This window comes from Vitis vinifera, chromosome 9, assembly GCF_030704535.1.
Source record: "Vitis vinifera cultivar Pinot Noir 40024 chromosome 9, ASM3070453v1".
Classification (NCBI taxonomy): Eukaryota; Viridiplantae; Streptophyta; class Magnoliopsida; order Vitales; family Vitaceae; genus Vitis; species Vitis vinifera.
The window spans coordinates 176909-193482 of NC_081813.1; the positions used below are offsets into that span (position 1 = coordinate 176909).

Here is a 16574-nt window from a genome sequence, read left to right on the forward strand (position 1 = left end):
TCTTTCATTTTTCCTCTCTATTTTCTTTCCCTCACATTTTTTAGAACCAAACATAGCCTTAGAGTTGCTTCCATCACAATTTCAAAGCTATAGTTCCATTTGTAGTAATGCATCTATTTTATATGATACCGAAAATTATGGATTTCCAATGTTGGCGCAGAGTAGATGCTTATAATATCCCTCAGAAAGAAACCATTCCATTGGACTGATCCAGGCAAGAGTGTTTAATTTAAGGAATGCAGATACATAATGGTTTTAGTGGACGATGAAGGAACATTTGCCATAGCGAGCTACAAGGGTGGAAAATCAAGCAATAGACAATACTTCATTATGACTTCATCCATAGTTTAAGATTCTATAAATCCATGATGCAATGGCCTCATTAGTTGACTGCACTTCACTACAAAATCTACTCTGGTTTTGATGCTGCGACCAGCATTATTTGCAAGAGACGCTCTTAGAAGGACATTCCAGAAATATATTCCTTACCAAGCCTCACAGAGTTCACATAATTCGTGGGGCTGTGCGCAGAAACACCAGGGAGGGCTAGTCCTATTACCCTGAGAAATATAGACAACCAACCTTCCTTGTACTCTGGACCTTGCATGTACCCCATTGTTAAGCTTCTCATCAATTCCCAGACAGCATTCAGATACTCTGTAATCAGGTACCTCGACCCAAAGTAATTTCTGTTTGGCTCCTCATCCACTTTCTTCAGAGACAAACAGAAATGAAGAGGCCAAATCATTGCGAAACGATTAGGAGTGATTGATTAAAAAAAAAGCTTCAAATTGGAACAACCAAAACATGAAATCCTTCATCATAAGGAGGTTCAGAAAATAGTAGCCATCTCACAAATAATTTAGCAGAAAACTGGAAGTTGTGGCAATATGGCTCCCATTTTCTTCCTTGGCTCATTCTGTATGATGTGTGTTTATGTTCAATTAGTATGTAAAACACAATAAAGCCAAGCAAATTCCATGGAGATCAGAATGAACCTTCATCTTAACCAGTTATCTGAATTTCTTCCAGTTAACTGAAACAACAAATACTAGTCCACAAGGGTGGCAAAGATCTTAGGTTTAAACTTTAAACAGAAAGTTTCCACCTGTTTGACCATTTTGAGTAAGCACCTGTATTGTCTGATGTGTCAGAACTCATTGAGAAACTGTCATATCCTTGAGTACTGTGAGTCTGTGACAGGGCAGTTGAGATTCTCCTGTTCTTTTTCTTCCGGTTTATTATTTGGGAAGAATTTTTTACAAAATATGGTGTGACAAGATCATTTAAGATGAAGATAGACTCATAGCGAGTGCAGAAGAACTAGGAAATGTGAAAAAGGAAAGTGTGAAACGGGAAAGCTGGAGTACTTACTTGTCCAATGTACCAGCTGTCATAGTAGAGGCACACGCCAAAATGCTTATACAAGAACGTGTTGTCATCATAGGGCAACCTCGGCACAAGGTCGTTACAGTAGACTACCCTGAAGTACTTTGGGATTGGATGATCGAGTTGAGCTTCCATGAACTTGCCCAACTGCTGGTTCCCCACCCTTGGCTGTCCAAACGTGTATACGCCCAACAACCTTTGCATAACCTCCTTTTCCTCATGCAGCAACAGCACTGTTGGGAACAATATAGCAAGGGCTCCCCCTAAGCTATGCCCAGTAACTATGAATTTTGCCTTCTTATGCTCCATGAGCAAGCTTTTCAGCTTATTTCTCACTGCATAGTATGCGGTTCTCTCCAACATTCTGCCAGTACTAGCAGGCCCTGCATTAACTTGAAGGTGAGCCTGGAAGGTGGCAGCATTAGCTCTGTCGCCCAAACCTAAGGCCTCTAAGAATCCCATGTGAACTTTGCCTAATTTTGGGATCTCATACCAAGAGTAGTCAAAATCTGTGCTCCAATCATCGGCATCAAACGGCTCTGTACCCCTGAAGCTGATCAGTATCAAATTTGCGTCTTTGGGCTTGTCACATAGAATGAACACTTGGGTGGAACACTGCTTCTGGAAATCTGCAAAAACATATTCGGATTGATAGAAGAATGGGGGATAAAAAACACGAAAGTAAGAAAAGAAAACACAGAAACTTCCGGAAGAAGTAATGCAAAATTCGACTTAAAAGCAAACAAATAACTCAAAAATAGGAAGCATCTGCACCCTTACCATTCCAGCCATTGTAGAAGTCCACGAAATGCATCTGATTTTACCAAGAAATTCAAACACAAAAGTCAGTTTTATTTAAGTTATGAGAAGTTGGTACTGCTCTTTATCCTATCACTCGATATGAAAAGAAGCAAAGGCGGAAAGGAAAAAAAAAATTGAAGTAGCATGCCTTCCAGTGATGAACTACGATGTTCCTAATCACATTAGCATTCTCATAGGCCAACTTGGCAGCTATGATACAGAGGTCCATGAGAGCTTGCTCCCCTGAGGCAGAATCACCAACTTCTTTCACTAAATCATCTCTCTTGTACAAGTCTATTCGCCCATCTAAATGCCCAATCGTGCTTATAAAAGTCTCAGAACCCCTCTGCGGTATCACCACCTTTCCTGTTTCACAACACCATTATGGTGGCAAAAATCATTTTCCTTCCCTTCTCCTTTTCGTGCTAGTTGTGAAAGAGAGAAATCAGAGTAAAGAGAGAGGAAGGGCGTACCGTGGAGAAGGTTGTAGAGTAAGCCGAGGAGGCTTCCGTTCTGAGAGAATAGATTAAGGAGGAATTCGACCAAGCAGCCAGTCCACTCCATGGGCTTCCCGAAAACAGCTATGATCTTGCAAGCGATGACGGACACTAATATCACCCATCGGTGGTCCACCGCCACCGCGCCCAACAAATCCTCATCTGAGCTCTCCACAAACTTCACTGCAGTTGCTTCGCCACCCCTTACTAAGCCTCGCACAAGGTCAGCTATCCCACCGTTTTCCGGCCTAACAATCAGGTACCTGAAACCCCCAGTTGGGCTATCATCAAATTCAGTCGCCATGACTGAGAGTTCATGATTTTTGTTAGCAATTTCTACATAATTTATACATTATCCAACTCCAACACGTCCCCAAGAAAAACCCACGTTTTCGATGCAAAGCTAACAAATTGCCGTTAAACCCCTTGAGTTTAATTTCGTCATCATTGCTCCTGATGGCTCTGACCCTTTTCCTTTTCCCTTTTGTTTTTTCCCCTTAAAACTTGTAGTTTCCCAACATGCCCAATATGCAACGGTTTGTGGACATCCATTGTCCACGGCCCAACAGATAAATCCAACTTTAGAGCAAATCACGTACTCTTGTCTGCGCATCCCTGCAAGTTGCTTCATGGGCAGATGGCCTTTAGTTCTGTGGGCTGTTCATCCTGTATTCTTCCTTCCAAGGCTCATGGGCTACTACTTTCTTCTTCTTACCTATCCACGCAAGACCCAAAAGAAGAGCTAGGGACCCAGTAGATATGGCCACAGGCTCAGAGCTAAAAGAGGGTGGGACCGCTATCCAGATGCAATTCTTAGGAATGCGTGGACGTATTGAAAATGGAGAAGGTATGGCGTTCCCAAGGAAAAATATTTCTATATATATATATATATATGTGAAAGCCATAGACTCGTAGTTTGTTAGGAGCCTTCTTTTCCATTAACACCCATATCATTCTGTTATTTTTCCTCTCTAACTGCCTGCACTTTGATTCAGATAATTTATAAATAGCGTTGGTGGGTTTAGATCATTTCAAAGTATTAGCTAGCATTGAGTGCCGGTGAGTGACGAGTCTGAGCCAGGAATATAGTATATATATAAAAAATAGAGGGAATGAAAGAAGGCAAAAGTCAATTATGAGGGAGCTATGAATCCTAATATGGGCTCCCACTCTACAACTACAAGACGAGATTATAGAAAAAATGGAGTTAATAATGGGATGGGTCAGGTGCGTTATCCATTTAGTTCCTAACTTCCTACGGAAAAACATCAACGATCGGGTGGTAGTATCTGTGTAACACATGTCCTATTATCTTCTATACCCTTTTTTGTGTTTTTTTAACGTGTCTTGACCCTATAGTCTGTATTTATTTGATTCATATTTTATGGCATAGTTTTAAGGATTTAAATTTGAATATTTTAAAATGGGAAATGCTACGTTCCAGCCGACACGATGATGGAGAGTCACAGACTCACAATCTGGACAAAGAGCAAGCCTCCTCCCGCGTCCCGTGATGGTCGCCACATGGCGTGACGCGTGAGGTGCTTGATTTTTGACTTCTCATTACATCCTTCCAAAATTTCCAGCCCAGTACTTCTCCGACTCTAACGACAATTTCTTCTATCCCATCTCTGTCTTCAAATTTATTTATTTTGTAAGCATAAATTATTTTTGTGAAATCATACCAATATTGGTTGAAGCAGTACTTTCAACAATTTAGAAATATTATGGGACCATATAATTAGGAGTGGGTTCATAAAGAAGTATTATATACGAAAGACCTCACATTTCAAACTGGGGCCCTTCAAATGATGTTTAAGAATCATATAATGGTTATGGTAATTCTTGGGTTTGGATTGACTTGCAAAAAATGTACACTCTAATTCCCCAACATACACTAACATTACACTCATTCCATCTCATTGTGGGGACAGCCAGCTATGACATTATCTACGGCTCTTTGACTCTTTCCATTATTTTTGAAAATTGCTTAACATCCAACTTTTAATGTGAGCCATTGAAATATCTTTCAATTATGATATAAAAAAAAAAGTGATTTAAGTACAAAATGAGGCCTAAGGTATAAATTCTTTTATTATTATTATTATTATTATTATTATTATTATTATTATTATTATGTGGTACAATGGATCTTTTAATATCGTGTTTAAAATGTCAAAATAGAGATTGAGACTCAAAACTAAATCTCATTTCCACTCATTATTAATTTTGAATTATCTTTTAAATTTATTATATATATATATATATATATATATAAAAACTTTATTTGCATCAAGATTTTGATTCATCTATATGATTGTATTTTGATTTATAAAAAATTCTTGAAAAATAATATTTTTTATATTTAGGTATCATTAAAAAGGTAAGAAAAAAGGGAAAACCAAAATATATTTCCCTACATTTTCCTTTAATAAAAAGTGAACAAATTTTGAGAAAACTATTACTCTATTTAAAAAATGTTTTAAAAAACAATTGTCAAAATAGTTTTATAAAACAATTTTGGAATTGTTGTCATATGTTTTATCAAATAAAGATTTGTTTGAAAATGTGAAATAAATGTATTTTCTGTTTTAAAAATAATTTTTATTTATAATTATATAATTATTTTTAAAAATAATTCTTAATAAATAAATAAAAACAATTAAAAGAAAATACATTTTCTTATTTATTTAATAAAGAATAGGAAACTTTTTTAAAAAATAATTGCCAAATAAAAGTATTTTTTTCATATATACTTTCCTTACATAATTATTTCCTCTTTTTCCCCTTCAAAACTTCCTTACTCTGGGAGGCAGACATTGCCTTCTCATCTACCAAACACATTTTCAAAATAATATATTCAATGAAACAGATTGACTGAGATTGCATCCAAAAGGTCAATCAAATGATGGCCCGAAAATTTTTCCCTTCCGAAACTCAAAAGGAAAGAAAAGGAAACCCAAGCTTTTACGAGACTCTCGTGTAGGTTAAATGGTGAAAAAAAAAAGGGGAAATTTGTTCACCTTCAAAGTAAACTCCCCATCATTACGTCAGACGCACCAAACGAATTGAAAGCTACTTCCCATGAATTTCTTTCTGTTTCTTTCTACTTTAATCAATAGACTAAATACCAGGTGGATGAATCGAAAGCGTGTTTTTCTTGCGAAAGCTCCACCCTGTCTACTGCTTACATTATCATATATTTAATTTTCTTTTTCTGTAGAAAGAAAAATACGATTAAGATACGGTGTAAGCCATATGCGTGTTGTCCCCTTATTTCCTTTTTTTTTTTTTTTTTTTTTTTTTTTTGCGTTTGGGTTGGTGGAAAATACGTAAATGGGCGAGTAAAAGGGAGAGGAAAATGATATAAATAGGATAAAATAAGCCTTCTGTGGCTTTGGATTCTTCTACCAGTTCGTGCCTGCCAGCTTTACTTGAGACCGTGGGGACTTTAAAGTATAAAATCTGTGAATAGAAAAAGAGGAAGAGGAGGAAACACAGAGAGAAAAAGGGCTAATCAAGCTGCTTGCTCTGAGGGGAGAAGGGCGAGAGAGATAGAGATGTGGGACAAATGGAGAATGTTGGTTCTAATTTGCGTCTTGAGGTGGGGACCAAGTTTCATCAATGGTGCCACAGATCCACAAGATGGTTTGTACTAAACCCAGTTGCCCCTTACTCTGTCTCTTTTGCCTTTGCTTTTTCTTTCGTTTTTTAGATGATAAACTCAGCCAAATCTGCATTACTATGTGGGTTTGCGTTGCTATGGATGGGTTTTGTTTTGCATTTGTGCTTGAGATTAGTAATGGAGTGGGAACTTTTGTGGATTTTATTTTTATTTTCTTGTTTTTCAGTATACGGAATGCTGACAATGATTTTAGAGGTACCTGGAGGGTAGGATTATGGAGATCAGTTGAATGTTGTTTCTACTATGGAAAGTAGAAGTCAGATTCATGAAGAATCTTATCAAATATCTCTCTTATTTCTTACTGATGCTAGCTTCAGTTTTCAGTGTGGGCACCATGTTACCCGTTAAGCTTCACTTCTACTTTGTTTTCTGGTTGTGGTAATGAATTTCCAGGTGGCTGTGACCTAGGATCTGGTAGGGGTTAGGTAATGGTTTTTAGAACGTTAATTTTTTTATAGTTTTTTCTTTGTTGGGGCAATTTGGGGCCATTCTAATAGGGAATTAATGCTCCCCATCCGCTCCAACACAAAGCTTTAACAGTAGATTGTTGCAGGTAGTTGGCATGGGGGCTGAAACTGCCTAAGATGATCATCATAACCAAATAAACAGTATCTAGAGTTATTGAGCCACGGTTAGCACCGCTATAGAATTTCATGTTCATTATATACTTGGGAACCTGATGCTGTGTGCTTAGCTAGGGCGCAACTGCAGCATAATGGTCACAAAGGTTGGACGCTCCAACAAAATTCAATTCTTCTTTTTGTTTTTCTTTTGAAGAACACCCTAAAGAAACTGTTAACCCAAGGATAATCAAACAGAGATTTAAGTAAGGCCTCTTTGAGCTTGTGGAGAAGTTATAACAATTCAGAGACATTTGTTTTCAGTTATTTCCAATTACGCCAACAATGATCATCTTCTGAAAGCACCTTATAGGCGCCATCAAGAGACAGAAGAATCATCAGTTTCCGTACCATCTAATGATACATAAAAGTTGATAGGTTATTCACATATAAAATATGGGAGTTTGATTGCCAGATGTATTCACTGTTCCTCAGCGAAGCAATTAAGCAAAGCTTCCACATGCTTATTAAGTCATACGTATATACTTTCTATAAAATGTTTGGTGGTCAATAGACTAATGGTCCATCACGTGGATAAAGATAAGTATCTGAACAAGTATCATTTTTCCCACTCCTTTTGTACTTGTTGGAAATCATGTTCTAACTTTAAGCAATGAACTGCCATCTTCTCAAACTTCCACCACAGAAGTAAAGAGAAAAGGAGATAAGGTGTCACCCAGTCTCACATTCCTTGAGCTATGAAGGAAACCTGTGTGACAATCAGTTACCAACTTACCACAAGGCAAGAGGACACAAAAGAGGTTTAAGCAAAACTCTATCATGCACACACATTGCAAGCTAAACTCGTCCCTTGTTTATTCATTTATTCTTTGACATCTTAAAAATGCTTCATACTCTGGTCAAGCCTATCTTCCTTCTTCAGTTTCTCTGTGCGAATTGGTTTTGCTTGTGTCAACTTGAGGCACAGTTGGTTATGAAGGATTTTTTTAGAGCTTATTTTAGACTTTGTTGGTAATTTTTTTAAGGATGATTCATCCTTCTGTTTACACATTTCTTGCTTTAAGAAAATGATGAATGTTTTACAAGAAAACTGGAGTTTAGAAGGTAATTTGGTCTGGAAGAAAAGTAGGTCTAGAAGATGAGAACAGGTAATTCTAATTTTAGATTTTTCCTTCCAATATGCATTCTTTTGTTGTGCACCATTTTTTTTTTTCACTAGTATGTTCTCAGAAGGATTCTTTAGTTGCAGCCTTGCAATTACTCTTTGCTACCAAGTATGAGGTAGGACTAAGAACTTGTTGGCTTAAAGGATGTGTGTAAGCTTGGATTAAGTTTGTCCTCTGAAATTCTGATCACCTTGACTGTGCGTTGCATAGATGGGTCATGCACATCAAATGGGCTTTTACTGGATCTGAAAGAAAGTTAATTTATAATGCATAGAACCTATGACACATCCACAGCACATTTTACAGCAGTAAATCTCAGAAATCAAGAAAAGAAAAAGCAGGTGGAACATTGATGCTGAATAATTCACTTACCTTTGCTGAAAATGATATAATCATCATACCTATGTCATTCATTCACTTACCTATGTCGACTGTGTGTTGCTAAACTTGATTTAAGATTATCCGAAAGTAAAAATGGTATAGTCATTGTACCTATGACATGGTTGATGTGCAGCTTCTGCTCTTAGGGTCATGTTCAGCAGTCTTAATTCACCATCTCAGCTTGCCAAATGGAGCTCAAATGGTGGTGATCCATGTGGGGAGTCATGGCAAGGCATTACATGCAAAGGCTCAAGAGTCACAGAAATGTAACTTTTGGTTTGTCTGTTTATTTCCATGTTAATGGTATCCTAAGCATCACAGATGCTGTTGATTCATAACATATTGTCTGTTATTCTTTTCTATCAGAGAATTATCAGGTCTTCGACTTACTGGGTCAATGGGCTACCAGCTCACAAGTTTGACATCAGTAGTCAACCTGTAAGATCATTGCTTTTATATGATGTGTTGAACTTTTCCCTTTTTGTATCAAATCCTATCAATGGTTTTATAGGATGGGTAAACTTTTCTCTCCTTGTTTGGTTATCTTGATGCGGTGATTTGACAAAACTTTGCAGAGACATAAGCAACAACAATCTTGGAAACCAGATACCTTATCAACTCCCTCCAAACCTGCAACGATTGTATGCTTCAAATCTGAAAATCTTTCTTGTTCTTTTGTTTATTATTCCTATTTAATTTATAATGACTTCCATTATATAATTCGTATATATGCAGAAATCTTGCTGGTAATGGCTTCAATGGGGGCATTCCTTATTCTATTTCTCTGATGATTTCTCTTAAATACCTGTGAGCCAAATTAGATTTCTCTGTAATTTATTTCTTTATGCAACTTATTCTAAAATACAAACTAACATTTTTTTTAAAAAAAAAAAAAAAAAAAACTGTAGAAACATCAGTCACAATCAACTTCAGGGTCAACTGGGTGACATGTTCAGTCAGCTGTCGTCCCTCACCACATTGTGAGATCTTCCCCCAACTCTATCCCAATTAAAATTTATCTTTATGATAGAAGAGTCCAGAGTAAAAGGTTTATTGCTTTGTAATTTTCTTATTGGTATGGTTTTTGCTTTTCAATTTAAAAAGCCTATATAGCTTTTACTTTCCTCGTGTTACTTGCAATGTATTATTATTTTTACATAGTGTTGTCTATATTAATTTCTTCTCTTTCAATACCCCTTCTAGTATGTCTTTTAGAAATTTTAGAAGTGTCAGTTACCTCCTCAATTAGTAGGATGAATCAGATCTCCATATGGCATTTACATTCTACTTTTTTTTGGGTAATGTTCATTACATGATTAATTACAGAAAATGAAAATTATATGTCAAATAGTTGGGGTTTGTTTTGCTAGAATGTCAAATCACACTATTCTTTTTCCTATGCTTTAGGGATTTCTCTTTGAATTCCCTGACGGGTGACCTCCCAGAAAGTTTTAGCTCCCTCTCAAGCATAACGACAATGTGAGTATTTAAGAGATTATCCTGTGGAACTAATATTTTCATTTGGTTAGGATCCCTTGGTTATCTAATTTCTCATTACACAGGTTTTTGCAAAACAACCAATTTACTGGTAGTATTAATGTCCTTGCCAGTCTTCCTCTTGAAACATTGTAAGTGGTGTATCAATCAAAATGCATCTGGAGACTCATATCCCTTTCTTTTTTTCAGAAAAGATCTGTTATTTGGTCCTTTACTATGTTCATTTTTATGTTTCTTAGGAATGTTGCCAATAACCATTTTACTGGCTGGATTCCTGAATCATTGAAGAACATTAATCTGCAGTAAGCGTTTCATAGTACCATTAGTTGCTATGTTTGTTATTTTGTTTCTATAGGGCAATTTCTTGACTGTTTGGATTGGAGTAATGTTCATGCAGGAAGGATGGTAACTCATGGAGCTCAGGGCCTGCACCCCCACCTCCACCAGGTACCCCTCCAGTCAGCAGAACCCCCCCAAAACACAAATCTGGTGGTAATGATGGCCCATCTGGTGGTGGTGGTGGCAGTGGTGGCAAATCGGGAATAGGCGGTGGTGGAATAGCAGGAATAGTGATATCCATCCTTGTTATTGGGGCGATAATAACATTCTTTTTAGTGAAGAGAAGATCTAGAAGGCCATCTATGGATGTAGAAAAGCATGATGATCAGCCTTTTGCTCCTCTTGCTTCAAAAGAAGTACAAGGTAGCAATAACAATTCTGCAAACCAATTTGATTGCTTGGGAGTTATGAAAATCAACCTGGGGAATAGAGTCAGGTTTTTTTTTTTTTTTTAAATTCTTTTATTTAATCTCTAAAAGTACAAGCAACAAGGGAAGGTATTAGGAAGAACTAGCTTCATTGATAGCACACATCTTTGTGAAGAGAGTTTTCATAGAGGCTTCTACCAGAAACACCTCTGGGAGGTGAAACTCAGGATGTATACAAGGACACATCCAAAAGAAACTAACTGGAGAAAAGGCCAAGGCCAATGCTAAAATTTCTATAAAGTTGAAGAAATACAATTTCCCCGACTTAGCCCGTGAAAAGAGGGAAAGAATGCAAAGGGTTCTAGGACTAACAGCTAAGGTTTCCTCCCTTTCAAAAATCTTTCTATCCCATTTCTTCCATGGGCAGCTGAACTTGCTAAGTGGTGCAAAATTTCAAACTTCCCTATCTCTCTTTCTGACAAAGTATAGATGCCCACAAAGCGGAACTTCTGTCAAAGACAAAGACATTACTCAAGATGCCAAAAATTGAAGAAAATCATGGGCCATAGCTTATTAGCAAACTCATAATCAAGAAGAATATGATCAGCAGATTCTTCTTCCTTTCTGCATAAAAAAATACCAATTCACCCTAGTCCACCCCTCCACATCATCTGATTAAAGGTAAGAATATTTTCCAAACAGCATTCCAAGCCCAAAAAACTTCCTAGTAGGATCCGTGGAGCACCAATTAAGCGTTGACTGGAAAGAAAAAGATGAAGCATGTCTAGGAGCTTAATCTAGAATGCTTCCTTTTTGGATGCTTCCAACAATATGAGTCTTCCAACTTCTCCCTAATACAATAGTTGTAATTGGAATCCCAGAAGGACACCGCCAACTCAAGCTCCCAATCATAGAAGTTCCTAGAGAAACAAGGGCTCCATTGATCAAAACTACCTCATGAACTCAAGAGTTAGCAATAGAGGCCCCTTTATTTGAAGCCAAGTAAAAGAGACCCAAATTGATCCTTGAGAAGTCTCCTCCCTAAACCAAACATTAAGTCAAAATTTGGTTCCATCCCTTTCCTCACTAACATACACGGAAGTACATGGAAGAACTCTCTATTAGGTTAGTATACATTATGAACCTATTACCTAACGACTTAAGTTTTAGATCAAATTGATAGCTTAACATGGTATCAAAGCTATAGTCAACTAGAGGTTTTGAGATTGAGTCTCTTTGTATTTCCCCTATCTGTTTCTTTGTAATCCATGATTTGTGATGTGCTCTTCAGATGTGACCTAACAACTTAAACTTTTGGGTCAAATTGATAACTTAATACTCCCAACCTTTCTGCATGGCTTGCAACATATCCTACCCCTACCTACCCTATTCCACCACCTTCCTTTGGACTCCCCAAACTTTCCTCAATCACAGGTCTCCACAACTTATTCCTTTTAATATGAACCTCCAAAGCCCCTGCCTAATAAGCCTTGTTGAGGACAATTTTCAAAGGTGAAGTGCTTTTTGTATCGAAGGTAAAATGATGTGTTCCTTAAAGCTTGCATTTTGTAGTCTTCAAGTTCCTTCATGGAAAGAATGGTGCCTCTTCTTGATTTTGTGGACAGACTGTGAGAGGGCTGAGGGTGCTGCGGAGGGGTTATTTATTTACTTTTTTTGGCAACTTGTTATTTTCTTGCTATTCCTTCATCTGTTTACTGCGGTTGGTTGGAGACTCTTTCTGTATACTGTGTACTGGGGGTTCATCTTGTTTTGGTGCTTCAATTTGCACTCCCATTACTTAAATGAGCACCGATTCTAGAAACCAGTCACAACAATTGAAAAAATTATTGAGAGGCCCTTTAAGACCCTCTAATATAGGCTGTGTATCTCTTGCAAAATTTGTGTAGTCGACTTGCTTGATACCTGTTAGGACTTCAGCTCAATCAGCTTGATAAACATTGTTGTCCCTATTACCTAATAACATAAGTTTTGAGGTCAAATTGGTTGCTTAACATGGTGTCCGAGCCTTGGTTTACTCAATGCGCGGATTGAACCTCACGACATATTTATTTTCTCTAGCCCAAGTGCAAGCCTAAAGAAGGCTGCTTGTGAGGCAGGGTGTTAATAGCTTTAACCTAAATATGTCTAATATGTATTGTTGGCCCACTATTACCAGATAGCATAAGCTTTTGAGTGAGATTGGTAGCTTGAGAACTATCATGTAGGGTCTCACCCTACTGTGGTCTCATTGGTTGTCAATTTTAGTAGTTTGCCTCTTCATATTTAAGTTCATTGCCTTCAATCATTCTCTTGATTCCAGTTGAAATTTTAATTGTTTTTCTGTAATGTCTTATTTTTATTTTTATTTTTGCAGAAATGAAGTCTATCCAGGCATCATCCACAATAAACACAAAGACCTATGAACCTTCAGCCTCAATTAATCTTAGACCTCCACCCATTGATCGTCACAAATCATTTGATGAAGAGGATCTTCCGAAGAAGCCCATTATTACCAAGAAGGCTAATACTGCTCCTATAAATGCAATATCATATTCAATTGCAGACCTACAGATGGCTACAGGTAGCTTTAGTGTCGAAAACCTTATTGGTGAGGGGTCTTTTGGACGTGTTTATCAGGCTCAATTTGATGATGGAAAGGTACATATTTGTTTAATATTTTTCATGTTGCATGCTGCTGTAGTGTCATGCATGTTTTACTTATCCCTATATCCTAAGCTGCAAAGCATTTTTGGTTTTTTCTTTTCTCAATATCTATATTGATGATTAAGGTAAACTAGTCACCCGCTGTAAGGGACATGTTGCCTAGGAGAGAGTGGGTTGGAATGGGAAGGAGCTATAGTTGTGTAGTAACATATATTTATATATCATATGCAAATTTTGATGTGCAAAGAAATTGAACCATCAAATGATTCTTTGATTGATTCCCATTTCAACCAACACCCTCCTCTCTTTATCTCTGATTTTCATTTGGGTAACTGAAACTCCACCGAACATTGATGTCAAGCAATTGATGGAATTAAAAGACCATTTAGGTTGTTTATTTGTTTAATATCATCCTTAAAATTTCTCTTTGCCAATGTTGTAGGTTGTTGCTGTCAAGAAAATAGATTCATCTGCTCTCCCCGATCAATTTTCTGAAGATTTCACAGAGATAGTATCTAATATCTCCCAGTTGCATCACCCAAATGTAACAGAGCTGGTGGGTTATTGTTCAGAGCACGGACAGCACCTCCTAGTTTACGAGTTCCATAAAAATGGCTCGCTGCATGATTTCCTGCATCTTTCAGATGAATACAGCAAGCCTTTGACATGGAACACCCGCGTCAAGATTGCTTTAGGGACTGCCCGTGCATTAGAGTAAGTCGATAAATGGATAATGCCTAAAACAACAACAAAGTATAATTGCCTCTAGTAATATCTGTATTAGTCATCACATTAAGTCCTGTGAACAACACCCAATCAAATAGAGCATCAGCAGTTTATGTTTTGTGGATCCAGTTCTCATGATAGATTAGTAACATTGATGAAGCAATTAAAACATTTCTGGCTACCCTTCAGACTGAAATGGTGGGTCTATAAGGTTAACAGTTCTAAAATCTGAAAAGCCATTAGTTTGTTTTGCTCCTAAACTATGTTAGATCACTAATTTGTTTCTAATATTATTACTGTAATGTTGACAATCCACAATCTGAGACAGTTCTGGTGAGCCACTGTTCTGAAATCTCCCTATCTAAGGAGTGTTAAATCTCCGTAACATTGGCTGGCTTAGTTATTGCCTAGTGCTCAATACTGAATGCTCATTGGTTTTTAGGTGCTCAGAGTTTGCTAACCACCCAAGGTTTTTTAAAACTTGGAAGTTGCAGCTACTCTGATGAGATCGAAGTTGGCAGTCTATGTGATAAGAAAAGAGATGGACTCTATGAACCATTGTTTTTTCTCTGTTGGGGTTAATAAAATTAGCTTGGATTTTACATTTGATTTTGTAACCTCATTCTTACTATGATAATAATGTGAGGGGTGCACAGTACTCACCAAGGGAACTTTTATCAGGTACCTACATGAAGTTTGCTCACCATCAATTGTTCATAAAAATTTCAAATCAGCTAACATATTACTAGACACAGAGCTCAATCCACACCTTACAGACTGTGGGCTAGCAAGCTTCATCCCAAATGCTGATCAGGTAGATTTTGAGCCTCTTGAAGTTTTATTGGTACTGCTGATTATTGTTTTGACATATGATATTGTTTATCTGACTTTTCTCCTTAATGTACAATAGTTGCATGGCTTGTTTCATTTGTATCTCATGTAATGCTGGTTTCTATTATCACCTCAGCAAAGTTCATACCAGTTTTTACTGGAAACTGGTAAGTCAAAAACCAAATCCAGGACAGGACAGAACAGGCTAATTCACTTGCAGCATTTCTTGGCTCAGGCCTCACTTAGAGCCATCTGTCAAACCATTCTGGGGAAATTTTCTTTTCCTTAGATCTAAGGAGAGCTTTGCTCAAATATTTCATTGAGTGGACAAAGTGCATCCACCTTTTGTGGGCAACATATCATCATATATTGTGATTTTTAGTGGACACAAATTATTACACTTGTGTGAGATCTGCTTTGTGCCCTTTTTGCATCATGAATTTAGTTCAATAACCTACATTGAAAATTAATTTTGTTAATTGGGAAAATAGCGTGCTGACGGTTTAACTATTTCTTTTGAATTATGCAGGTACTGAACCATAATGCAGGGTCTGGATACAGTGCACCTGAGGTTGCCATGTCAGGTCAATATACTCTGAAGAGTGATGTTTACAGTTTTGGTGTAGTCATGCTGGAGCTTCTTTCTGGACGTAAACCATTTGATAGGTAAAAATGTTGCACTACTAGCCATCCAATGATTCCATTACCTTTTTTGAAGAGAAAAGGACCTGAATCATACCATTTTCTACTTAGCTAACTATTATGTTAACATTTTCTGACAGCTCCAGGTCCAGATCTGAGCAATCTTTGGTTCGATGGGCTACTCCTCAGCTTCATGACATCGATGCTCTGGCTAAAATGGTTGATCCGGCACTCAAAGGGCTCTACCCAGTCAAGTCTCTCTCCAGGTTCGCTGATGTGATTGCTCTGTGTGTCCAGGTAAGGTGTTTAGTTAAAGTAAAGAGTGCAGATGGATTCATCATCCTGTTTCAGCTGCTGATGGTAAAGATCTGTTCTCTGATTTTAATATTTTATCGTTTTGGGCAGCCTGAGCCAGAGTTCCGGCCACCAATGTCAGAAGTGGTGCAAGCACTGGTGCGGCTAGTCCAGCGGGCAAACATGAGCAAGAGAACCATTAGTAACGAACAAGGTGCATCTCCGAGAGGTGACAACCCAGACACACAAGACCACACATCTTGAAAACCCATTATTGGTTTCTTGTTTTGATGATTGAAAAATGAACAAATTAACCTTAATTTTCTTGTGTGTTGAGTGTAAACCTTAAATTGAGATTGGATGGCATAACTTTTTAAGTTTGACGTTGCAATGTAAACCTTGGAAAAAGGTGTTAATAGTGTATATGCTCGTTCTTTCGTTTTTTAAAGGGTTACCAAATGCTGCAAGTAAAATTTCAATGTATGGACCTGGCGAGAGAATTGAATAGTCTCACCAATAAGTTTCACATCATAATGAATATTTCATTGGTCAATTTTGTGGTATTTTAGTGTCAATTTGACAACATTTTTTAAAATAATTTAAAAAAAAAAAACAGTTTTCAATTCTATTTGAGAATGGAAAATAATTTCATCAACTTCTCTCTAAAAATATTGTAGACTTACGGACGATACCGCTCTCATTCTCGACATGAG

The 16574-nt window shown here is 37.3% G+C and overlaps 2 protein-coding genes across 2 annotated transcripts; one reads left to right on the forward strand and one right to left on the reverse strand.

Annotated features, from left to right (window-relative positions):
* Positions 1-200: 200 nt before the first annotated feature.
* On the reverse strand, positions 201-3157 carry LOC100246343 (triacylglycerol lipase OBL1). The gene is made up of 5 exons (XM_002270896.5): positions 2664-3157; positions 2339-2556; positions 2170-2203; positions 1375-2018; positions 201-712 (listed from the first exon to the last, which is right to left on the reverse strand). The coding sequence occupies exons 1-5, from the start codon at positions 2989-2991 to the stop codon at positions 458-460; spliced, it is 1479 nt and encodes a 492-aa protein (XP_002270932.2). The 5' UTR covers positions 2992-3157; the 3' UTR covers positions 201-457.
* Positions 3158-5979: 2822 nt separating this feature from the next.
* Positions 5980-16284, forward strand: LOC100249831 (protein STRUBBELIG-RECEPTOR FAMILY 6). The gene is made up of 16 exons (XM_010656057.3): positions 5980-6335; positions 8634-8766; positions 8867-8938; positions 9076-9141; positions 9236-9307; positions 9409-9480; positions 9908-9979; positions 10063-10128; positions 10237-10299; positions 10395-10699; positions 13079-13362; positions 13811-14082; positions 14776-14908; positions 15455-15591; positions 15708-15864; positions 15973-16284. The coding sequence occupies exons 1-16, from the start codon at positions 6248-6250 to the stop codon at positions 16123-16125; spliced, it is 2145 nt and encodes a 714-aa protein (XP_010654359.1). The 5' UTR covers positions 5980-6247; the 3' UTR covers positions 16126-16284.
* The last annotated feature ends 290 nt before the right edge of the window (positions 16285-16574 follow it).

What these genes read in the sequence shown, in the direction of transcription:
- LOC100246343 (XM_002270896.5), bottom strand. Translation starts at nt 2,991, where the DNA reads ATGGCGACTGAATTTGATGATAGCCCAACTGGGGGTTTCAGGTACCTG. An exon ending in ACTCTACAACCTTCTCCACG is followed by an intron (nt 2,557 to 2,663) that starts GTACGCCCTTCC and finishes GTTGTGAAACAG; the next exon opens with GAAAGGTGGTGATACCGCAG. An exon ending in ACAGCTGGTACATTGGACAA is followed by an intron (nt 713 to 1,374) that starts GTAAGTACTCCA and finishes TTGTCTCTGAAG; the next exon opens with AAAGTGGATGAGGAGCCAAA.
- LOC100249831 (XM_010656057.3), top strand. Translation starts at nt 6,248, where the DNA reads ATGTGGGACAAATGGAGAATGTTGGTTCTAATTTGCGTCTTGAGGTGG. An exon ending in CCTCCAAACCTGCAACGATT is followed by an intron (nt 9,142 to 9,235) that starts GTATGCTTCAAA and finishes GTATATATGCAG; the next exon opens with AAATCTTGCTGGTAATGGCT. An exon ending in CTGTCGTCCCTCACCACATT is followed by an intron (nt 9,481 to 9,907) that starts GTGAGATCTTCC and finishes CCTATGCTTTAG; the next exon opens with GGATTTCTCTTTGAATTCCC.